This window comes from Vicia villosa, linkage group LG4 (genome assembly GCF_029867415.1).
Source record: "Vicia villosa cultivar HV-30 ecotype Madison, WI linkage group LG4, Vvil1.0, whole genome shotgun sequence".
Classification (NCBI taxonomy): Eukaryota; Viridiplantae; Streptophyta; class Magnoliopsida; order Fabales; family Fabaceae; genus Vicia; species Vicia villosa.
In genome coordinates this window covers 8327953-8353209 of record NC_081183.1, presented here as the reverse complement: position 1 = coordinate 8353209, position 25257 = coordinate 8327953, and the positions used below count along the sequence as shown (strand labels likewise).

Genomic DNA, 25257 nt, shown 5'->3' with positions numbered 1-25257 from the left:
AAGTTAAACTCAAATGTATATAAAATGCAACTTAACATTTTGAATTTGAATTACAATTAACATCATCCTTTAATTCATATTCAAGTTAAAATCAACAATATCAATTTTATCTCTCAAATTTATGAAGTGTTCGGTCTTAATAGTTTTGATAAGTACATTTATTAGTTGCTTCTGAGTGCTATAGTGTACCATCACGAACACTCCATTATGAACTTGATTTCGCAAAAAATAATACTTAGTATCTATGTGATTGTTTCTCCCATGCAACACTGGGTTTTTGGCAAGATTTATTGTTGGTATGTTGTTAATCATAAGCTTGACTGTTTTACTCACCTTAAACTTCAGTTCTTATAGCAAATTCATCAGCCAAACAGCTCGGCAAGCTGACACAACTCCAACAATGTATTCAGCTTACAGGTAGGGGTGTTCATGGGTACGGGTCGACTCACGAACCTGATAACCCAAACTGAATCAACCTATAAATTATTTAAACTTGTTCATTTACGGCCATACCCAACCCAACCCAACCAGCAACAACTCATATAATTTTGGTTCGGATATCGGGTTTGAGTTTTGCAACCCGCGGACCCGTCGACCCAACACATTGATGTGGCATTAGTAATTTCTTGTTTATTATTATTATTATTATTATTATTATTATTATTATTATTATTTTAAATAGAAATATAAAATTATTATCTCAATACTAACCATAATTTTTCCAAAAAAACTTCATTCTCCACCAATAATACTACCAGATCAATGAGTTTACGCAATTCTAAGATTAAATGTTGTTTCTTATTTTTCTTTTGTATTATTTCCAACTTACGTATTTTATAAAAATAATGTGTCTTATGGAATTTTATACTATTATCTAGTGTTATGTCATGTTCATGAATATTGTTAGATATTATATGATGTGCTTCATTCATTTTGTGTGTTAGAAATGAGTATAAGTGTATTGAATTGTGTTCCAAGATTTTTTTAATTGAAAAAAGTATAGTTTTTTAATTTTTAACACAACCCACGAACCCAACTCATAAATGAGCAGGTCAGTTCAGGTCGATTTTGATAATAAAATTGCGGATTGGAAGAGGAACCCAACCCATTGAAGTTTGAACGGATTGGGTAGCGGGTTAGGACAAACCCGATCCAACCCAACTCATGTACACCCCTACTTACAGGTTTACAATGCAACCAGTAGTTGCTTGTTGGAACACCACTAGTTGCTTCTTGGAACACCAAGAAATGAAAGCACCTAGATACATAAACATGTAACTTGTAGTGCTTCTTCTGTCAACTCTGTCTCCACACTAGTCAGAGTCTAAGTAGCATATCCGTTCAACAATATTTGATATAGATACTTCATTTGGAAACATAATTCCATGCTTTAAAGTCCGCTTTGCATACTTGGGGATTCTGACTGCAGCTTGTTAATGTGATCACTTTGGTTTACTCATAAACCTACTCACAATTCCAATTGCATAACATATGTAAAGTCTGGTATTACACAAATATTTCAAAGGCCAACCAATTGTTTGAAGGTTATAGCATTTACTTCCTCACCATCTGGATCGGAGTTCATTTTTTCGATTGTTTCTGCAGGCGTGACTGCAGATTTACTGTTCATCTGATCAAACCTCTTTAGCAACTCAAGTTCATACTTGAGTTGATGTATGATGATTCCCTTTTCAGAGCGTAAAATTTCCATCCCTATAAAATATACCATATTACTAAGGTTAGTCATATCAAATGCATTCATCAGCACCTTCATGAACTTATTTATCTTAGCAATACAACTTTATGTTAGCAATATGTCATATGCATACAGACACACCAAAATTACATTGCGATCAGAGGTATACTGCATATACAAACTATACTCCATTTCCCATTTTATGAATCCTAATGCTTGGAAAATAAATCAATTTCAAGATTCCAAGCTCTTGGAGCTTATTTAAGTCCATATAAAACTTTATGCAGCTTGTACACCATCCCTTCTTTGTTCTCTATGACAAATCCAAGAGGTTGTAACACATAAAATCCTTCTTGCGATGTACCATTCAAAAAAGAAGATTTTACATCTAAATATATCAGATGCCAAGTTCTATTTATAGCTATAACAATCAACAGTCTGATCATTTCATGTCTAGCTGTAAGTGCAAACACTTCAAAGTAGTATAAACTAGATTTCTATAGAAATTCTCTAGCTACTAATCTTGCTTTATGCTTATAAATCCCATGTTTAGTTTCTTTTAACGGCCTCAAGTTCTTCCTTCATGGCTCTCACCCAGGCCTTATTCTTTAGAGCCTCGTCATTGCTTACTGGTTCAACATCCACCATCATGACACACAATATGACTTCTCCTTCAGAGTCAATCTTAGTGTCATGCATCAATTCAAAATTTGCAAGTCTCCTTAGTATCTATCTAACTCCTTGTGGCCTTTGGAACTGCGCAAGTTCGTCTTCGGAGCCAGGTACACTTTCATAAGTTTCACCTAAGAGGCTGGACCATCTTCAGAGGCTAGATTACCATTAGAGTCTGAGTCACCTTCAGTGTCTGATTCACCTTTAGACCCAAAATATTCGTTAGAGTCAGGATCTCCTTCCGAAGAAATTCTCCTTTAGATTCAGAGTTATCTTAAGAGGAAGATTCTCCTTTATATTCAGACATCTTTAGAGGCAGAGTTTGCTTCATAGGTATCTTCAGAAACACCTTCATCTTCATAAGTAGGATCAAACTTATTCCAATTCCATGTTTTTTATTCTTGCACTATCACATCTCTGTTGACATCAGCTTTATTAGTGATTAGGCAATAGATTTTATAGGCATATGTAGAGTGTAACCTATAAGCAACATGGCATTGCTTCTGTCATCCAATTTCCTTCTAGTAACATCTAGAACATGTTTGTAACAAACCGTTACAAACAGCACCAAACACCTTCAGATGGCTCACACTCTACTTTCTTCGATTCCATTTCTCCAAAGGAACTACTTCCTTTAACTTCTTAGTTGGACATTTGTTGAACATATAAGCTGCAGTAGCAACAACTTCACCCCAAAAAGTATGAGGTAGATTCTTCTCTTTCAACATGCTTTTGGTCATGTCAAGAAGAATTATGTTTCTTCTTTCAGCAAGACCATTATGTTATGGAGTGAATGGCTTAGTCACATCATGCTCAATACCATTCTCCTCACAAGACTTCTTGAATTCTCCATAGTTGAACTCAGCTCCACAATCGGTTCTAAGGATCTTCAACCTTTATCCACTTTGACTTTCAGCCTTTACTTCAAACTTCTTAAACTCAGCAAACACCTCATGTTTGAACTTTATGAGTGTTACTCATGTCATTCTGGTGAACGCATCCACAAATGACACAAAGTACTTGTTCCTTCCAAGTTAAGGTACTTCAAAAGGGCCAGAAACATCAAAATGCACAACACCCAAAGTATGAGTTACTCTTAGAGGCAATTATACAATCTTGATTGCTTTCCTTTCATGCATATATCACATGATTTCTCTGGTGCCACAATCTTAGGAATTTCAAGTACCAGATTCTTTGAATTCATATGCCTTAAGCTTCTGAAGTTCATATGCCTCAATCTCTTATGCCATAACTCACTCTCCTGAACATTCTTTTGTTTCTAATCTTTTGAAGAAGAAGGTTTTAGCTTCTGAACATTCTTTCATAGTTCCTTCCAGTCATACGTAACTCTTGTGTCTCTAAGCTACTTTGAAGTTCTTTAATTCTCATGGTGCTAGTGTCTTTAGAATGTTCTATGGCTACAACTATGTAATCAAACTGAAGAGTAAGTGATATGAGTACCTTCTCAACAATAACTTATTCAAAGAGAGTTTCTCCACAAACCTTCATCTCATTCGTGATCAAAGTCACTTTAAATATATAATTTGGTACCTATTCATTGTTCTTCATGTTGAGGTTCTCTTATTGCTTGCGTAGAGACTGCAACTTCACTTTCTTCATTTATCTGTCATTGCCATCGCACCACACCAGTATATCCCACATAACTTTCATCGTCATCGCATCATCGATCTTCTTAAACACCATCGTATCCACATATTGATGGATATAGAACAATGCCTTATGATCCTTCTTCCTCATTTCGCGTTGCACGTTTCTTTGCGCTTCTGTTGCATCTCTTGCAACCACAGTGTAACCGTCATTGACAAGATCAAAAAAATCTTGAGCTACAAACAATACAAGCATCTGAATCTACCACAAATTCCTATTCTTTCCGTAGAATACTGGAAGGTTTGTGTTCAAGCTATTGTTTCCTCCATTCATCTTCGACCTTGTGCAAATTACTCAATTCTTACCAACACTCGTACTTTTCAATCCCGTGGAATCAAGAAATGTGATTCCTCTCCGATTTCGAATTTCAATTCAGTGTGAATTTGAGGAACGAAATCGGTCACACACCACATGTACACTCGTGTTTTCTTAAACCTGAATCGAAGCTCTAGATACCAATTTATTGGAGTTTACAGTAAAAAAAACTCAATTGACGCACAAGAGGAAGAAGATGAAGATGAAAGAATTGCAGAGAGAGAAAAGAGAAACTGTAACCTAAGTTTCTATCTCAAAATGTAAAAATGAATGTTATTACAACTAGGGTTGTTATCGGTCCGGTCCAGATATTTGCTATCCCGAGAATCAGACCGAAATAGTAATCGGGTAAATTCGGACCGGACCGAAATAGTGATGGACCATTTTTTTGGACCGAAACCGGACCGTTACTTCGGATATCCCACAAAAGTATTCAATAAATATCTAATATAGTATTCATTTTTGGTATCGGATAAAAAAATCATCCATTCCCGAACCGAGTAACATTTTGGCCGGGCCATTAGTCCGGTTCCAATGGACCGGTTCTCGGGTGGTTTTCCGATTCTATAGGTCCAATAACAACCCTAATTACAACTGAAACTCACTTTTAGTTTATATACACAAGACTAAATTCAAATGTAAATCAAATTAATCTCTTACATTTCGAAAGAATTTTAATATCAAAACCGCTCAAACCGCACCGCAAACACCCCTACAAATAACATGGATGTTTTTTTAATTCACCGAAAGTATAAAGAACAAACATTAGGCAATTTTAATTAAGTATACCAAATTACCAATAATAGTTTTAATCATATAACAATTTTCAATCAGTTCACATTGTTAAAAAGCATGTACATATAACAAAAATAGTAACTGTCTCCTACACCAACAAGTATTATATGTTTTTTATAACAAATATTGATATAATTACTAAAATTTTTGTTTTTCTCCACCCTCTTACTCAACTTCCCTTGGCGTGTCTCTCCAAAGTCCAACCTCACACAACCAAACAAAAACCAAACCTAAAACCATAACCGCTCTCAAAAACAAAAAACAAAACACAAAAAAGGTTTATGTAAGTGTTCTACAAAAACACACACACACAGTACAACAATTTCTCCAAACTCAAATTCAAATTCAAATGCAAATGCAAATGCAAATGCAAATGAAACTCTTCTTCTTTTTCCTTCTTCTTTCTTTTGTAAAACCTGACTTAACTTCCGAACGCGCCGCCCTCTTAAACCTACGCGCCGCCGTAGGCGGCCGAACCTTTCTCTGGAACACCACCTCCGCAACTCCATGTAACTGGTCCGGCGTCAAATGCGACCAAAACCACACTCACGTTGTCGAGCTTCACCTCCCTGCCGTTTCACTCACCGGAAAACTCCCCGCCGGGGTATTCCCCGACCTCCCTAACCTCCACACACTCAGTCTCCGCTTCAACTCCCTCTCCGGTCCTCTCCCCTCCGACCTCTCCGCTTGCACCTCCCTCCGTAACCTCTACCTCCAGCAGAATACTCTCTCCGGCGAACTTCCGGCGACACTCATCCAACTCACCGGTTTAGTCCGTCTGAATTTAGCTTCTAACAACTTCTCCGGCAAAATTCCGGTTGGGTTTCAAAACCTAACTCGGTTGAAAACGTTATATCTGCAAAACAACCGGTTCACCGGTTCTCTTGACGAGTTGAACCGGGTTGAACTCGATCAGTTCAACGTTTCAAACAACATGGTAAACGGTTCAGTTCCTGAAAATTTACAAGCTTTTGGTAAAGATTCGTTTTTGGGTAATAGTCTCTTATGTGGAAAACCCCTAAACCCTTGTCCTAATGAAGGAGGTGCAAATAGTGAAAATGGGGGTGGAAATAGAAATTCTTCTGGGGTTGATGATAATCAAGGGCTTGTGAAGAACAAGAAGAAAAGCAAATTATCCGGTGGTGCCATAGCTGGAATTGTTATTGGGTCTGTTGTGGTTCTTTTGATTATAGTTTTTGCTTTGATTCTTCTATGCAGGAATAAAAATGGTGAAAAAACTAGTTCAATTGATGAAGTTGCTGCAACTTTGAAGCATAATCAGCATGATGAGGGGATTCATAGTGAGAATGTTGGGAATAGGAATGGGTATTCGTCGGCCGCGGCTCTGGCGGTGCCGGCTGTGGTGAATGAAGGCGTTGTTGTGGGTGGTGGTGATAAAAAATTGGTGTTTTTTAGGAATTGGGGTAAGGTGTTTGGTTTGGAGGATTTGTTAAGAGCTTCTGCTGAGGTATTAGGGAAAGGGACTTTTGGGACTTCTTATAAGGCAGTTTTGGAAGTTGGTCCTGTGGTTGTAGCTGTGAAGAGATTAAGGGATGTGACCATTTCTGAGAGGGAGTTTAAGGAGAAGATCGAACGGGTCGGAACGATGGTTCATGAGAATTTGGCACCTCTTAGGGCTTACTATTATAGTAGAGATGAGAAGCTTCTTGTTCATGATTATTTGCATATGGGAAGCTTATCTGCACTTTTGCATGGTGAGGTTTTGCTTTACTTTGCTTCCTTTTTCTAACTTTCTATATCTTTCGAGTTTCTTTGTTATGACTTTAGATTTCTTTACTCGTTTCGATATAGAATTATGATTACTGCAATTGTCATAAGGTGTTTGCATAAGCTCTTTCAAATAGTCCATTTGTTAGAGTCGCGATTATGCATCAGTCTTGTAAGTCTTTTATATTTTGAATACAGGAAACAAAGGAGGAGGTAGGACACCTCTGACTTGGGAAATGAGATCGGGCATTGCACTTGGAGCTGCTCGCGGTATCGAGTACCTACATTCGCAAGGGTCGAATGTTTCACATGGAAACATCAAATCATCTAACATCCTTCTAACCAAGACCTATGAAGCAAGAGTGTCTGATTTCGGTCTTGCACATCTTGTTGGTCCTTCATCCACACCCAATAGGGTCGCCGGCTACCGTGCTCCCGAGGTAACCGATCCTCGAAAAGTTTCTCAAAAAGCCGACGTATACAGCTTCGGCGTTCTACTCTTGGAGCTTCTTACCGGAAAAGCTCCAACTCACGCCCTCATGAACGACGAAGGAGTGGACCTTCCGAGATGGGTGCAGTCGGTTGTTAAAGAAGAATGGACTTCCGAGGTCTTCGACCTCGAACTCCTAAGGTACCAAAACGTTGAAGAGGAAATGGTTCAGCTCTTGCAACTCGCAGTAGATTGTGCAGCAACATACCCCGATAACCGCCCTTCAATGTCGCAAGTACGACAGCAGATAGAAGAGTTGCATAAGTCTAGCTTGAAAGAGGGTTCTCAAGACCAAATTCAACACCCTGATTTGATCAATGACATAGATGATATCTCTTCTAGATGAGTATCTCAGAAGTCCCTTTATCTAATTTTTCCTAAATTATGTGTGCTTATGTTGTAACTTATTTAGGTTTTAATTATTCTATAGGTCCCGAAGCGTAATTTAAAACAGTTCAGGGACCTAGAGTGTAATTTAAGTTTTTTTAGGTTTGGCCTCAATTTTCATTAGCACCCTCCAACTTTGATGTATTTTCTTTTCCTCTATAATTTCCACTGTACTAGTACTATCTTAGGGGAGTGCATAATGCATATCTGTTCCATTAGAGTTATTTGGCTGTAGATTCTTGTTGAAGTTGTTATTATTATTCTTGCTTTAGCATTAACTTTTGCTTTTGGTGAAACCTTTAACTATGTTAAAAGTGAGATTATGTGGTTGCTGTCATGTTTGGTATTACTGTTACAAAGTTGGCATGAATCACAATCTTTAATTGTTGAGTCTTGTGAACCCCTCAAATTGGTAGAGATGGATGATTTATACCTTGAACCAACTTTGATCAACTTTTTCTTGGCTTGGCATGTGGTTTAGATGTTGATGTTTATCTTATCTTCTGTTTGAAAATTAAAATAAAATTTCAGAGAATTTTGATCCTTAAAATATAATAGGTTTATATCAGTTCAACTCTAAACCTCTATACAAAAGCAAATCTAAGAACAAGTATCGAGATGCATGTTTTTTTAAAAGATACAGTTATATTTGAAAAGTCGAAGGAGGATTACAATTTGAAAAGTCGAAAAAGTGTTTCTAATCCATTGAATTCAAGTTGGGTGGCTCAAATGAAGAAGAGCTTTAAGAATTTTACGTGACACAAAGATACCACTCAAGCTGAAGGAAATTTTTTATTTGATTACGGTGAGATTGACGATGGTGTACAAGATAGAATGTTGGCTGATTAAAATCAGCGCATAAATAAAGTAAGTGTAGCAGAGATAAGAATGTTTATTTGATGTGCGGTAAGAATATGCAAAATAAGATTATAAATGACAATATTAGAAAGAGTGTTGAGGTAACACTTATGATATAAAAAAATTATGGAAAATAGATTTATGTGATTTTGTCATGTAAAGAAAAGATCTATAGATTTTTGTGATAAAAAAGTAAATTATATTGAGAGAAGTCAATCAAATAGATGTTGAAGTTGAAGAAGAATTAGAAAATTTGTAAGAGAAATTATTAAGAAAGATGTTAAGATTAACAATTTGGATAGAATCATAGTCTGAATAAAAAATTATGGTGAAAACTGATTCATTTGACCGTTGTTGCTATAAATGTAATAAAAGTAGACTGATAAAGAAAAGGAATAAATATTTGATCTCCCTTTGTAAAAAAAATCAGATAAATGACCAATTTTACAAGAAAAAAAGATAAATAATATGTTGAAGACTTTATATTAAGTTATAAAAACCTATAATTCAGTTTACCTTTAAAAAAAATTACATTTCTTGAAAAGGACACTTTTATCACAAAATTAGTTGGCGCCAATTTAGATAAATTTTCAAAAAGTTATTATATGAAATGTTATGTATAAAGTGTTAAAGCCAAATAGCTGTCTTGTCACATGTGCAAAAAAAGTTTGATATGATATCTGTATCAGAAATGATACTGAAAAAGAAAGAATAAACTTTGTAGCATGAGAATCAAATGATTTTTTAAAAAAAAAATCAATTCGGTCCACAAACTATCACTATCTCTAATTTAGTCTTTAAATTATAGAAATCTAAGCAATGCCTAAAATGCAATTTTGTTAGATTAGATCCATAATGATAACAAACATGCTAATAGTGTTGTTAGTAATGTTTCTTCATGCTATCTTATCCTTAATGTAGATTTTGAAATTCAAATACCAAACCAAATTGTTTCTCTCAAATAAATACAAACCGAACCAACAAATTTGTGACTTTATGGTGGGACCAAAATGGGATGGCACTGCAATTTAAAGTTAGCATTTTTGAGATAGTGGTCCTACTGTTTCTTCATTGTGTTGCATAGTCATTTTTTGTTGATATGAGTGATCTAAACCCACTCTTTGGTACTTCAATACTGTTAATATTTTGAGGAGCTATTCAAATAAGGTTGAAAATGGATGATAATGAAATGAGTGATAAAGAGAAACAAATATTGGCATCCCACCATTTTGCTACATGGGATGCTTTTGCCTCTTTGGTCATTGTTGTCTTATTCTATCCAATTAATTGTCTTTAAAAATTTGTGAAACTTGTGTAAGTACAATCACAATCACATTGGACCATTGTCACTTCCTTCAAGACAGCTTGACACTCTGGTTTATATTTGGCACTATACCCTAAACCTTAGTGTATCCTTAGTTAGATAGCTCTAACTTCTAAGTTCCGAATTTGGTGCAATAAAGGAAATTGTGGTGGTAATAATATAAGACAATGATTTCCTGCAGTCATGCTGTCGTGAATCCTAAGCCATTCGATTCAGATCCACTGATCAAGATTTTATATCAGTATTTTTGAATTATATAGTAAACTTCAACTCCTACAGAGTTTTTGTTCCAAAGGTTGAACACTTAAAAAAGATACTATTGATCTGACTTTATCTAATGGGGATAAGAAGACTAGTGTATCAAGTTTAATTGTTGTCCATGTTGAAATCCAAAAATCGTCAATAAAACTTGAGAAATGTTGAATCCACTAAATCAATAGAAACTACAACAACTTAATGACTTTAGCTTGTAAATAGCTAAATTAGTCGTCAAGGCAGGTCCCCAAAATGCTTGAAGGGAACACAAACTCCACCCTTCAAATTTCTATAAGTAAATGATACTACAGTGGCCTGAACAAAATAGGATGTATTCCGATATTCTCATTAATAGCAAATTAAGGGAAGTACACAACAGAACAATGGGAGCTAATGCTACATGCATTTTACAATTTATACAGTCCTCAACTCATACACAACTATCCGACAGATTGAAACACCCCCCACTATTGTCCTATGTTATATGCATAGGGTATATCCGGAACCACTTTAGAGTCTCTAAAATATCTGCAAAAATTCAGCAATACAAACTAGATCAGTAACAACACATGAATGACTTAACAACAACAACAACAAAATCTAAAAGGCACTGAAATAACACTTTTGCAGAATCATACATGTACATGTTATACAAACAACAACGACTGGTATGCCTCCAAATTGCTTGAATCATAGATCGAAAATCAAATTCTGGACTTTGACAGAAGATGAGGCATCTCTATGCACTAGAATTTGTTGAGGGATCATCTTTCCATCCCTTGGTGAGATCATAATTGATTGATGCAAGCTGGGAGAGATTCTGAAAATCAAACAGAAAGGTTAATCACAATCGGAAAAAATAGGTATAAATTACAGTAAAGTATAGCTTAATAGCATGCGACCAAATAGAAAACGTAGAAAAAAAAACACCGGACTAAATATTAATGTTAGAATATTATTAAATATCTTATAATATCCTTTATATTAATTTAGAGTATTTTAGAGTATATCTTATTATTATCAAGATTTGATTCGTTCTTAGGGATTAGCAATAACTCTTTTGTATCAAGTCAATAGTCATAATAAATAATATTTTTCTCTCATTTTTTACACATAATCATAAATTCAATAATTAACAAATACTGGTCCAAAAATATAAGGAGGCTAGGGGAGAAACCATTCATCTTCCTATTCATCCCATATTAAATAATGTCGAAGTGATAAGAAAAAAATAACTATAGACCATGCAACATTCATGGGAGTTATTCTAATTTTTATATTATAAATATTGAATATAATTTGAGAAAATTACCTTAAAAGAGAAATTACTAAAAGAGTAATTGGCGGAAGAACTAGAATCAAACTCAGCAAGACCCCCACATTCATCTCCCTGCTTGTATAGATATGTTTGCAAAAGGAAGTCAGCCCAAAATACTTAAAATTGATATTTTACAGTTCGTATTTTAAATTTAGCATTGTCAATAAATGCAGTACCACTTCATCATGGCGATTGCTCAGGCAACTGCTGCTGCCACTTAAGCTATCGGCATCACTTGAATCTTCAAAATCACTTGGCGGGTAAATAAGGCCGCCGTCAGAAGTATTCCATGAGTAGCGACTAGTGAAGTAACTGGTGTCTAGAGCACTCTCAGAAGCAGGAACAAATGCAGCCTGCAAAACCAAAGGATTGACAGTGCAATTAACAATAAACATGTTTTAAATGAATTATCATGTAAAATAAATTTTTGGGCTCGGTAATGATATTTCCAGAGTGGGTTTAGAACCTTTGCCTTTGGGAAGCTAAAAATCTAAGTTTCACTTTTCTCAAAATCAATTCTACTCGCAGCAGAATTGATTTCTTAATCTCCCAAATGCAAAAACAGTTGAAACATAATTTACTAGACACCAACAGCAGTTGGGATATTCTATCCAACCAGGCACTTGGCATACCTTTTGCCTGGCAAGTGTGTCCCAGTTTATGTCCTTGAAGAAAACATGCTGCTTCACCTGGATTATTAAACGCCTATCAGTCTGTCATTTGAAAGATGATAAAATATCAGGGAAAACACACATGATTATAAGATATTAGATCACCTCTGAAGCCCCTCTAGCCCCTAGTCTTTGATTAGGATCTTCTGTCAACAATCTGAAAATTTAATGTCTAATTAAGTTTACTTGCTGGTTAGTAATTACAAGTTAGTATGTCAAAGGCCATCCCAAGTATAACAATACGAGACCACGATTGCTATACAAAATAAGTAAGCAAAGGCCATATTTGCACTAACAAGCATCAAAAACACTCTAAAGTAATTAAACAAATACAAGGCATCAAAGTTAGATGACATGTACAGATGAAATGAAACATAGCATGTCCATTACCGGTCAATAAGATCATGTGCTTCAAAACTCATTTCTTCAGGAACTTCAGGCCAAGGTATCTTACGATTAAGAATATTATCAAATATAGTCTACAAACACAAAATTACATAACATGAAGTGAGAATTAAATAAACTATCAACAGAACAAAAATATAAATATTCACCACACAATGAAGCAAGGTATGAACCTGAGGATGCTCTCCATTGAAGGGTGGAATACCAACAAGCAACTCAAATAAAATGACCCCAACAGACCACCAATCCGCAGTATACCCTGCAAAATTTGAACAAATATTTTGTTGGTGGTATATTTGTATTAAAATACACAAGAATACATGAGAACATTTACAAGTATACAATGCAAGTAAAAGCTCTAAATCAGCAAGTTACTATAATAACAAAAAGGTTCATTTATTTTCATCATTGCACTAGCAACTTTTCCATAATGTTTAGCATCATTAAGAGTTTATTTAAACAGCAGAATAATTTTTCTTAAATTTCCTTAATAGAGACAATTAATTTGCATTTTAAAAGATGCAAAAGAAAACAGAAAACAAACCACCTTAAACAAAAAAATATGGGACTATACGAACCATGTCCAGTTCCTAAAAGTATCTCAGGAGCTAAGTAATCAGGTGTGCCAACAGCGGAACGCTTCTTCCTCCGTTCCCTTTGATCCTCCGATGTAAATGTTTCTGACTCATCCTCCTCAAGTAGGGATGTCCCACTCACTGCCGGACCAGATAAGTCATCTGTGCTGTTGATGAGACCAACTTTTGAAAGCCCAAAATCTGTCAACTGCAAAAGTAGATAAGACAAAAAATAATGTATCTGACTTGCTGAGCATGCATAATGTAAAAAGTATAAATTATGCTCATAGGAGCCACGGAACACAAGAAAATCAAAACTCAAAAGGACACATATGTGAAAGTACACCAATCAAAAGTTACCTTGACATGACCGTCATGGGCAATCAATAAATTGTCCGGCTTCAAGTCACGATGAACCACACGCAGTGAATGCAAATACTCTAATGCAAGAACCTACAGTTGGATGAAAAGTTTGAATTATAATACAAAGTAATAAAAGATCATTTTTCATATTTACCTACAGGAGGAGAGAACACCAATAATTACCACTTCAGCCAGATATACACGGGCAACTTCTTCGTCTAGACAACCTAAATTCCTTAGTAATGAATACAAGTCTCCACCATTCAGATATTCCATGACAAGATACAAGTTCTCACGACATGTAAAAGAATAGAAAAACCGAACCTGATAAAATAGAAACAAATGTTAGAATAAGGGTACCATTTCTCAAAGCAACACAAAATAGAGTAACTAAAAGTTAGGTCCACTAACCACAAAAGGATTGCGCACTGTAATTAAGATATCACGTTCTGCTAATATACTTTCTACAGCATTCTTACGGATCATATCTGCTTTCTTAAGAACCTGTCACAAAACAGTTAAATATGGTAATAAACTGTGGATTGGAAGCATAGAACAAGAAACTTAAACAAATTTACAACACAAGTTAAAGGTTCCCAACTACCAAAAAAGGCATTGCATTAAAATTACATTTGAAGCAAAAGTATAATTAAAAATCATAAATATAATGAAGTAATAAACAATTCAATACAAGAAAATCAATGCAGATTAGCAAAATTGGCAAAATAATGAAGAAAAATGACATGGTCAAACACTGTCTGCAGTATTTTATGAAAGACACAATATTCAGTGACATGTATAATATAAACTTGTAAGAAAAAACACACAAATTCAACACAGTAACATAATATTATTAAACGTTTCTAAAAGCTACATGAATGAAGCAAAAGGAGACTGTTGGGAATGAAAGGTATGCACAAATGGGTGTTCATATTTATGTAAGAGGAAAAACAATTAATGACAGTCAAAACAATAAACAGAAGGTGGTGTTTAAACAGTTACTAATGAGTCAAACACATAATTAATTACCTTTATTGCAAAAAGATCACCAGTCGTCCTCTTCTTAGCCAAGAAAACCCTTCCAAATGCCCCACGACTGATAGGTTTTATAATCTCAAAGTCATCAATAGAGGTACGATCCTTTGAAGAATGAATTGGGCTTGTTCTCAAGCTGCGAACCACATCATCTTCCAAGATGACATCATCATCCATTACAGGGCTATCTACATCTATCTTTTCAACATCCACCATCTCAGTAAGCTGCAAATACTTCTCGCTGCAAAATAAATTACAACTTACTAAGAATTCATCAATAAATTGCTAAGGACACCTTGTATGGTTCGTGCTGAATAATGGAAATGGCAGGTCGAGTAGGGAGCCAAGGGATAGTGTTTCCCCCAAATGTATTTACTTCAGATATAATCAGGGGCAGAGCCATATATTGACTTGGGAAACAGGCAAGACCAAAAGGCACATTCAGTAAACAAAATTTAAATTTCCACATGCATAACATGTGCAAGACCGCTAATCCATAACTAATATTTTCTTAATAGTAAAAGAATATATAACTAGGTTGTGTACAAGAGGACTGGCAAACAAGTGCAACTAGCATACAAACATCAGCTGATCTAATCATTAGAAGAAGAAAAAAATAGAAGAGACAAAGAAAACATCATCACCCCCTAAAAAATACAAAAAAGTAACATCTGAAACATCTGTCAGCCCTTATCTCCCAAATGGAGATGCAACATGCAGCAATATTGACAATGGATATTGTTGCAGTTGCATGTCTGAAAATACAAGTTACAAAGGCAGCATCTTTAATCTATGTTGTAGATTGGCTTCCCCTCTACATATACAGTGAGTTTCCAACTGCCTCCATCTACAGTATCTTCCACTACCTCCTATGCAATTCCCTTTATATTCTATGTTTTGTGGTATGGGTTGAGACACTAAAGGAGTATTAAGAAGGAGATCTAAGGTTTAATCCCTGCTACTAACAAGTTCCATCTCCCCAACAAATTTTCAGCTAACATTTGCCTATCAAAATAAGAAAGAAAAAAAAATATGTTTTTTCCTTCTTTTGATTGCAACCCAATTCCCTATTTTCTCACTTTATTAGACAGGTAAATCCTAAACAGAAGTCCACGCCTCTAGTTGATGCACTATTTTTCGTGACCAAAACAGGTATTTTTTTTTTTATGTTTTTACATTTATTATTCTCCATGGTTAAATCAGAAGCAGAATATGCGCCTGTTTTTATGTTTTCTTATTCACCATACTTCATAACCGAGTCAAGTCATCAACGTTCGGCAACATGCATTCAGAGACTAGTTTGAGTTCTTTAAAACAATAGGGCATTGATTAGGGTCTGTTTCATATTTGTAGCATTTTATTTTTCTGAGTTGCTTTTATATTGAACTTTGTAAAGTTTGATATATATACTAGAACATGTTGGAGTAATGTTTATTAACTTTATATAAGTTTTAGAATTTTAACCACATGTCAGTATCATGCGTATATTCTTTTAGTTGCTTAACACGGACAATGTGTCTTCAATCTAATCTACAACCCTTCAAAGCCGAAATCATAGTGGCTACACAATACAACGCATCACCCGGCCTTTTTCTATTCAGCCCCTTTGTAAAAGGACACTGACATCCAGCTCCAATACCAATTAGATAGAAAAAGGTTCGGAAGAATGAAAATAATGAAAAAACTGAACTGCTCTCGTTGGAGAATTGAAAGAAGATCCAGGTTTTTTCGAGAGGATATGACAAGAGTAAGACACAGGTTTTTTCATTAGGATACAACAAGACTTTCCCATACCAAGAATGGTACAATTCCAAAGATATGACAAGTCTTTCCCCTACTCTGCCCTCACTCTGCTCATAACTACCTCAGTTAGCTGTGCCTGTCACTATTACTCAGCCACTTAGAAGTTGCGAACCTGAGACTTTTATTTTTCCTAATATTGACACATTTGATTGGGGATTGTTGCTTAACACACAAGTACAGACCATTATAGAAAATATTTCAGGTGAGCATGACGAAAGTCTGACTAGTAATGACAGAGAAGACACTGGACTGGACAGATGGTAAATAAAAATATGTAGTAGTATCATTATGGTATATGATTTGAAACGGTTATAAAAACAGGATTAATCTGCATCAAATGTATCTTTAACTAGAATTTACATAAAGAATTCACTTGCTGAAATTCAACATTTACTAGGATGACCTTCTTTAGAGATGCCTTGCATGATTTAACAGAAAGGTACTAACCGAATCAGCTTCTCGATGCGTGTTCCAAAGGTTTCCACGGTAAGTGCATAGAACTTCCTTCGTTCTACGACAACCCTCAAATCATCAAGACAAGATAATAAATACGACGCTGTACGATCATCGTCCAGACTAACATTGGCTGCACATCGTGCTATATCAGCAAGTTCATTCATCTACAATAATCCAAAGAATATAATTGGGGTGTTTAGGAACAATAAACAACATCATACAAAATGCTGAATACATGGAAAAGACCAATTGATAAAAAATGCTGAATTTAAGATAATGCCATGACATAATTAGTACTCCCCCCATTCCTTTTTAATTGTCGTTTAAGCATAAAGCGAATTATTGGAATTTTTCCCATTCTACCCTCATTTTAAGTAGGAATTATTGAGGATAAGGGTATAACTGACAAATGATAACCTTAAACTATCAAAACAACAGTTAAATATGAATAAAACAATTCCAAAACGACACTTGAAAAAGAATGGAGGAAGGAGTAATAGCAAGTATATGACAAGAAATTAGAAATAATAGTCTTTTATAAAAGAGGTTAAAATAAGAGCATGCCTGAGGCAGATCATCATGTTCAGAATAAGCACCCTTCCCCGCCAGGAGCAAGTCAATCTGACTTGTCCTTGGTGTCAGTAAAGGAGACCTAGGAGTCATGCTCCCTGCAGATGATGTTGTCATACCTTGGTCAGACTTTGGACCAAAACGAGTTCTACATGATATTAATGGCAATCCCTTCAGCTCATCCATAAAAACGGAATTATCAGGTTCAGGGAAACAGTCTAGCATATCCTCTGAGCCTCTGCGTGACCAATCACTAAGTTTAGGTGAAAGAACTTCAGATTCTTCAGTCATACTTGAATTCGACACTTTTGCAACATCAGGACTTCCGACCATTTGTTGTGAATCCTTCTGAGTAGATGATTCCATCATCTTTTCTAATGTTTCGGAAATTCTTACAAGACGCTCATTGACACTCAAACCCTTCTGATCACATCTGTCAGCAACTGCACAAATCCTTGAATGATCTTCAACATGTAAAGTCGGTACATCCTCTTCACATATTCGACAAATTATTGAATTATCTTCATTATTATTCTGCTGGTCTCCCCAATAGCCCCAGGAAACTTTATGTTGGTGCTTGGAAGCATGGTCATGGGAATCTTTGACAGGGAGAAGCTCAGAAGGCTTGGCAGCAGAGAGATCTATATCAGAATTTAATTTCTTATCTGATGTCTTTGAAGGTTCAACATCAACTGTCCCATAACTTCGGTCCTTCAACTGAACAGTTTCTTTTGGGCTTTTTTCTGATGGAGATGGGAATTTTTTCCATGAAGCCATCCGATTCCTGCCAGGAGACTCAAAGTTTTTTAAAATGTCATCATCAGTAGGAGGCAACTGAATCTCTGGTTTCAAGACACCTTTTTTCCACCCCATGGTACTCTGCTCTTGGCTATAAGCTTTCTTTGTTGAAGCCTTTGAGGTCTTTGCAACACCAGTACTTTTAGAATCCCTTACCGAACTAGGAGGAATAGATTTTCCAGTAGTATGCAAGACTCTGGATTGACGGAGATTGACAAAGTGTTCATCCTCAGCCAAAGCACTTTCCTTGTGAAATTGCAACAACCTAGTACACCGTGTAAGAATGAAGAGCATTCGAGTATGAAGCTGCTTTAGTGTCCCCGGAGGAAGCTCTTGACGCCTATCATCCAAGTCCTGAACTATGCTTTCACACTGAAGCCAAAACTCGCCAGATGTGGTCATAGCACAGCGCCTGGCCAAAATTAGCAAGTCCTCAATTGTCTCTTGCCATTCCGGATGATTATCTGCATTTTTTTCAAGAACTCCAACCAGGTCTGCTGCAAAAATAGCCAGTTCGGAGTTCACCTCTTCCTTTTCTTTATCAAATTTAGCCCTAATAACAACCAAGATCTCCTGCATATAAAACAAGTAGAGCAATTTTCAAGAAATGTTTCCTACACAACACAAACTATTAACACCACAATAAAATGAAAAATGGAAAGTAAAGTACCTCAAGGTTATTATTTAACCTTCGAGGCTTCCAAAACGGAAAAGGCCGAACACCTTTAGAATTTAACTCGTGCGAAAAACTCTTTATATCACCAGGAAACCTCTTTCCGGGGGCACTTGTGACACGTAATATAGCTTGAAAACGAGGAGATTCAGATTCTTTCGGATTCTCAAAATCATATGCGGCCTGGAAGAAACAATCAGTTTTTTTGCCATAATAAATGAATTAAGTTGAATACAGCAACTAATGCAGATGAATTTAATCAAAGCAATAACAGAAGATTTCACAAACACCACACCCAGCAGTACCTCTGGCGTGCAAACATCGTCACTTCTTAAGCCTCCAGTCTGAGTCTGTGATGATGCCTGCTCTCCTGTTTAAAGTAATGTGATAAGAAAAAGTAACATTTTGGTATTAAAATAGAGCATAGATTTGGAAGACACTTTAATACGGAAACAGTTCACACAATGATACAAATTGACAGTACATAAAACTGGACAAATAATGCACCAAGCCAAAACCTACCCCTCAAACATACCCCAAGCATTAACACTTGAAAAATAGGCAGCCGAGGGAATTTTACAGTTAAAATTACTTCACTTCACCAATACAAACATTCTGTCAACTCCACAGACAAACAATAGATAAGCTTGTAAAATATAGATGCAGAAAACTAGAAAGTGATGTATTGGCTCCCCTTTCTCGATGATAGACGTGACCAGCATGATGCAGGCAGCAGTAAATCCAGAAGTCAAACATTCAAAGATGGTTTAATGATATTGGGATTAATTACCATATTTAGTCAAACTCAAAGTAACATTTCAGTAACAAAATATTTTTATAACTTCCAAGAAAAACATATTTAAGTAACATTTAGCAGTGTATTTCTTCTCTGAACCCTCGGAGATTTAGAGTACCAAGTTGACCTTTTTTTAGTTGTTTATTTGTGAAGGCTAGTGGGATTTCCTTCAACTACTATTGTTACCTATAAATGTACAAGTCTCGTCCTATTTAATATAGGTGATGAAACAGCTATGAAGAAATTATTTTGAAAGCAAAATTCTAGCTTCCTTGTTGTGTTTGTACTCGGAGTATCCCTTTCTATGAGGTGTGATGCCTAGTTCAAACTACTTTTCAGTCAAACATGAGGGAACCAATTAAAAGCCAGGAAACCAGCCATTTCGAATTATTTGAAAACTTGTAAACCTAACAGGTTTTTATTAAATCCGAAAAACTGGCGGCGAATTATGATTTTATGCCTGACCAGATTTTTCTTTCCTACCTGATTGATGATCAAATTAGTGGCTTGGTCATTTGATCAAGTCAAACCCGGCCTAGTTTTCAAGTCAAAACTATGCTCCCGTGCTTTCAGATGTTCCAAAGCTGAGTTCCATGGTTTCCAGTTATTGCAGCCATGCCCCCATTAATGAAAAAAACATATTTTTTTCAGTGCTTTCAATTTATTTTAAATGTAGAGTTTTCAGTTAGTGTGTATTACGCCAACTTCACAAAAAGGGCCATTTAGTTCCTTGAATTATTCAATAAATTAGTTGGTTCTAAATATGATTATTCAAAAGGAAAAATATAGGTTAAAATACACTTTAGGTCTCTGCAAATATCAGAGTTATTAATCCCGGATAGCGGAGCGGAGCGGCCGACCCCAAAAGTGGGATAGCGGGATAGCGGAAAGAGAGATAATTTTTTATGAATAATCTACCGATATATTTAATGTAAAACTAAACAATTAACACAACATCCATAAAAGATTTATAAAATCAAATATCAAAGTACAATGCTTCAAGCTATTCCTCCAATTCAAAAACAAACATAGAAATCAAATGTAATCGTTAGGGTTGATGGAGGAAGAGCGCCGGAGTTTTGAAGACGAGGATGAGCGGCCATTAGGGTTGTTGGTAGGGGTGGAAATAGGCTAGGCTAGGCTAGGCTTTAGAAGGCCTGAGCCTGGCCTACGATAAACTTAGAAGGCCTAAGCCTGGCCTAAGGCCTATCATAGGCTCGGTTTTTTGGCCTGGCCTGGCCTTTTTAAAAGCCTGGCCTGGCCTGAAAGCCTATATAAAAAGCCTGTATCTCATTAAAGTTTTCAATTAATTTATATAATTTAAGAAGTCTTGTAGGTCGACCTATATATACATATATAAGTGGACCTATTTAGCATTTGTTATATATATATATATATAGGGTAGTCTATTTAGCTTTTTTTTCTTCTAATATATGCATACATGGACCAACTTATTTAACATATCTTTAATATATATGAAAATATAGGTCGGCCTATAAGGCTTCATAGGCTTTTTTAGTAGCCTAAGCCTGGCCTATTTAACGAAATAGGCTTTTAAAAAAGCCTAAGCCTGACCTATTTATTAAATAGGCCTGGCCTGGCCTAGGCCTATGTAGGCTGGGCCGTAGGCCCCTGTAGGCCGGCCTGGCCTATTCCCACCCCTAGTTGTTGGAGAAGACGAGCAGAGAGAAAACGAAGCAGAGAGAACACGAAACTAATCCCAAATGTAATTGTAAGTTATTTTGACCCTTTCAAACTTAAGGGTAAAATCGTAAATGCACAAATAAAAAAATTATTAAAAAATAGTCAAACCGCCCGACGCGGGTAGCGCCCCGCAACCCGCTCTAGGAGATACCCTCTATCGCGCCCGCGATCGCAAATTGTGATCCACAACATGAGAACGTCGCGGAGGGTGACCGCTCCGGCCGAAATTCCTGGGCTAGCGCAGTTAGCAGCCACCATTAATAACTCGGGCAAATATAGGTCTAAGCAAATATGGGGTTTTTTGGTTTTTGGTCCCTGTAAACCTTATTTGGACTCCCTCCCTCACTATTAAATCAGAACCATCCTTTTTTGTCCCTAAAGTCAATCTCTTACAGAATGCTGACGGAGCTAACAGAGCTTTATTTGGCACTTGGTGATGTCACATATTTTGATGGTTTGGGACATTTTTTTGGGCGATGTGACATCTTTTGTCTCGCCCTCAACCCCAGAAATCCATCTCCACTCTACCAAGAAACCAGTTCAAAGCGAATTATGGGTCAGCATGATAAGAACTACCAACCACATCACCTCTGAGTGCTTGGAAGGCCAACCATATCTCACTTTTAGGAGCCACTGGAACTCGTAGGAAACTTACCGCCAGGAACCCTATCAGCAAAAATGTTAGCCTCAAAATTTGGGTTGGGCCTAACTCATTCTTACAAACCGGCTTGTAAGGTGAGGATTGCCCCCACTTATAAACACAACACAACCATATCTCTAAGCAATGTGGGACTAAATTCACCCGTTCAAAGTGTTAGGGGCGGCAACGAAGGCAAGCCAAAGTGCCGCAATTAAGGCGACTAGGGGCGACCCGCAATTAAGGCGACTAGGGGCGACCCGCAATTAAGACGAAAATTCCAACAATTAGCATTCGCAAAAAGTTGTTCCCTATCCATAGGCAAATCCATCCCTACCATCCTTGTCGCCATACTTCCCCTTTGCCAAGGAGGCTTCATTGAAATTCTAGTAATCAAGTGCAACCGTTAAAGCAGGGAATGAACTGCATATCGAAGAAGTAGAGAGGGAGATGTGGGGGCGCAAAATCCTAATGATCAGGAGAAGAGCAAAGTAGGATCACGCGTTTTCAACAGCGAGGATTATGGTTCGCCGTTTGAGTATGTGGAAGACATATCGGGAGAGGTGGTGGATTGGGCTTTGGGAATTGAAAGGAGATCAGGGTCGGCTAACTGTTTGGGTGTTTGGGGCTTGCGATTAGGGATCCGTGATCAAAGGTATATTTTGCAATAAAAGGAAAGTACAATTTTTCTATTTGAGCTGCGCAACTTTTTTCTTCTTAAAGAAGCCCGGTAATATTTTATGCTTAATAATTATAATGGGCCAATTTTGTGGGAGATGGAAATTGAAATGTGAATGCACCGTACACAAGGGCATTTTAGGTATATTCATATACAAAATGAACACATTAAACACATTATCTATTTTTCTTAATACATGTGAAAACAACAAAAGGGGCTTATAATAAGGGACGGGATAGTATTGCTGAGTTACAATCCAAGTCAAATCCCATGCACCATACAAGAGAACTTCCGTTAATATATTTTATCGGTGAGGAAGACTATTCTCCCAAGAACGGGTTTTCCCTCAAAAGCACTCTCTTATGCTCATTGGTATCAATATGGTCCAGTTGGTCTGATAGAATCAAACTTGAATTTGATCCTCGGAATTAGAACTGGACCTCCCAATTAAAATTCCAATTCTAACTCTTAACACAATTTCATGGAACTAATAAACAACATTTCATAATACTTTCATCAGACAAATTAAATTACAATTCATAGCCAAAAAAGCTGAAAGTAAAATTGGCATGAGTTTGCACATCATTTGGGGAACATCTAGGATTTCTATCTACTAAGACCTATTTGAATTGGATTCAAAACAAAGAGACTATTAATTGTTCATTTTCTTTGATACATGCACACTCCAACAACCATTGTTGTCATGCACTCCTGTTCAGTCCCCTCTCAAATATTGAGCTGTGACTCTTTCTACAAGTAAACTTATAATTCACACCAAGTAAACAAATTTCTTAATCCAATAAAGAAATCGTTCCCACCTCACTAGAAATCGGAATAATAACCATTCTATTCCTTATAAATCCTATAAAAAAACAAGTTAATAAGCCATTCTTCACAAATATATAATCTTCAAAACAGGATAATAATGACACCCGAGCCAACCAAAATTATATTCAAAACTTACCAAACTAAGACCAAGACGGACTTGACCGATTAAAAAAAACAACTGAAAACGATGAAATCCATTTTATCTAAAAGTATGAGTTAAATTCTGATACCTATCGGTTAACATTTTAATTAGAGTCAAATATTTTAAATGACTCGACGGCCTAAAAAAAATCTTTATACCTCACACCAATTCAATCATAAATAAATGTATCTCCATGATTTTCTTTCAGAATTAGGCAAACACGTACCCATGTCATGATCATACAACATATCATCAATCATCACCACACTACCATCATAATCCATTACAAAAAAAAGGATAATCTAACAAGAAATATGAAACAAATTTGCATTCATAATACCTGCTTCCGAAGACGATTCACCGTTCTGCAACCGCGATCGCGGCAACACAACCGGACTCTGTTCCATAGTCTGCGCACCACTCCCCGAACTGCTTCCATGATCAACACTACCACCAATCCCCAAACCATCCCGAAACCCTACTCTATTCTGACTCCCAACCTCCTTCTTCTTCCCAACACCAGGCCTCGAAAGATTACTAGCACCAAGCGCCGCCGCAGCTCCTCCCTTATCACCTCTAAAACCAAAGAAACTCTCCTGCGGTAACGGTCCCGATCTCGTCTTAATCCTGTTCAACCCTAACGACGACGCTAAAATCGGCGAAACAGAAGCCGCAGCAGAAGAATTCGACGAATACGGCGAAGGCAAAGTCGACGGTAACTCCTTCACCTCCGCCACCGTCGCCGGAGTCAGTTTCTTCGAACCAGACCTAGAGCGAGATTCCAACAGAATCTCACTCTCCTTTCCTTTTACAGCATCCTTCTTCTTAGTCCCTTCCTTAACTTGCGTCTTCCGACTAGACGCACCTCCGCCGAGTCCACTTCCGCCTCCTCCGCCGCCGGTTCCGGCGGCGGAGGTGGAGGAGGAGGTGAAGGTGGAAGTTAGGGTTTGAGCAACGGTTGATTTAGGTTTTTTCTTATCGGATCTAGGAGAGTTCGAAGAGATTGATCGAGGACTGTTGGAAGAAGCATCTGGACTAGAAGTATCAGATTTTTTGGAAGAGAAGAATCTTCCCTTGAAGACCATGTTTGGTTGTTACGATTAACCTCTAACATTACCAGCATGCTGCTACTAGCAAACGCGACATTGAGTTCAATCGTGATTTTTTTCAGCTTTTTTTTTAAGTTTCGTAACTTTGTTTGAATTTTGAACTGAGAAATGAAGAAAAGAAGTGTTCTGAGAGAAACGATTTGTTACCAAAAAAAAAATTAAAGAACAGATAAGTGATTTGTTTGGGAATGGATTTTGGAAGCGCGTAAAAAAAGCGTTGGTGTTAATTTTTTATTATTTTATTTTTTTTTACTAAAAAGTGGATTTAGGTTAGTTGAATGTGGACTTTAGGAAGAAGTAGAAGAAAAATATGTGACTTTTTTTACAGATTTACGGTTTAAAGAAATGATATAAGGACTTTTTGTGGATTCCATTTTCGATTCTTTGACTTTGAATTTAAGAGTTTTATGACTTATGATCAAATTGTTTGAATAATCTTTAAAAAAAAATAATTGAAAGAGTCTAAATTGCAATTTGAATTGTATTCATTATTCTCTATGTTTGTTA

At 36.5% G+C, this 25257-nt stretch overlaps 2 protein-coding genes across 3 annotated transcripts; one reads left to right on the top strand and one right to left on the bottom strand.

The window, feature by feature from the left end:
* The first annotated feature begins 5290 nt into the window (after positions 1-5290).
* On the top strand, positions 5291-8029 carry LOC131594437 (probable inactive receptor kinase At1g48480). The gene is made up of 2 exons (XM_058866568.1): positions 5291-6861; positions 7073-8029. Exons 1-2 carry the CDS (start codon positions 5496-5498, stop codon positions 7708-7710), a joined length of 2004 nt encoding a protein of 667 aa, XP_058722551.1. The 5' UTR covers positions 5291-5495; the 3' UTR covers positions 7711-8029.
* Positions 8030-10504: 2475 nt separating this feature from the next.
* On the bottom strand, positions 10505-24937 carry LOC131594436 (probable serine/threonine protein kinase IREH1). Of its 2 annotated transcripts, none has more exons than XM_058866565.1 (18): positions 23982-24937; positions 19161-19225; positions 18853-19038; positions 17379-18755; positions 16806-16978; positions 14550-14796; positions 13932-14024; positions 13704-13844; positions 13518-13610; positions 13161-13365; positions 12756-12841; positions 12568-12656; positions 12283-12334; positions 12139-12195; positions 11683-11859; positions 11501-11581; positions 10827-11008; positions 10505-10716 (listed from the first exon to the last, which is right to left on the bottom strand). In XM_058866565.1, exons 1-17 carry the CDS (start codon positions 24724-24726, stop codon positions 10928-10930), a joined length of 3948 nt encoding a protein of 1315 aa, XP_058722548.1. In that variant the 5' UTR covers positions 24727-24937; the 3' UTR covers positions 10505-10716; positions 10827-10927. The 2 variants fall into 2 exon arrangements, with proteins under 2 accessions (XP_058722548.1, XP_058722549.1); XM_058866566.1 differs by having other exon boundaries at positions 11501-11578.
* Between the last annotated feature and the right edge of the window lie 320 nt (positions 24938-25257).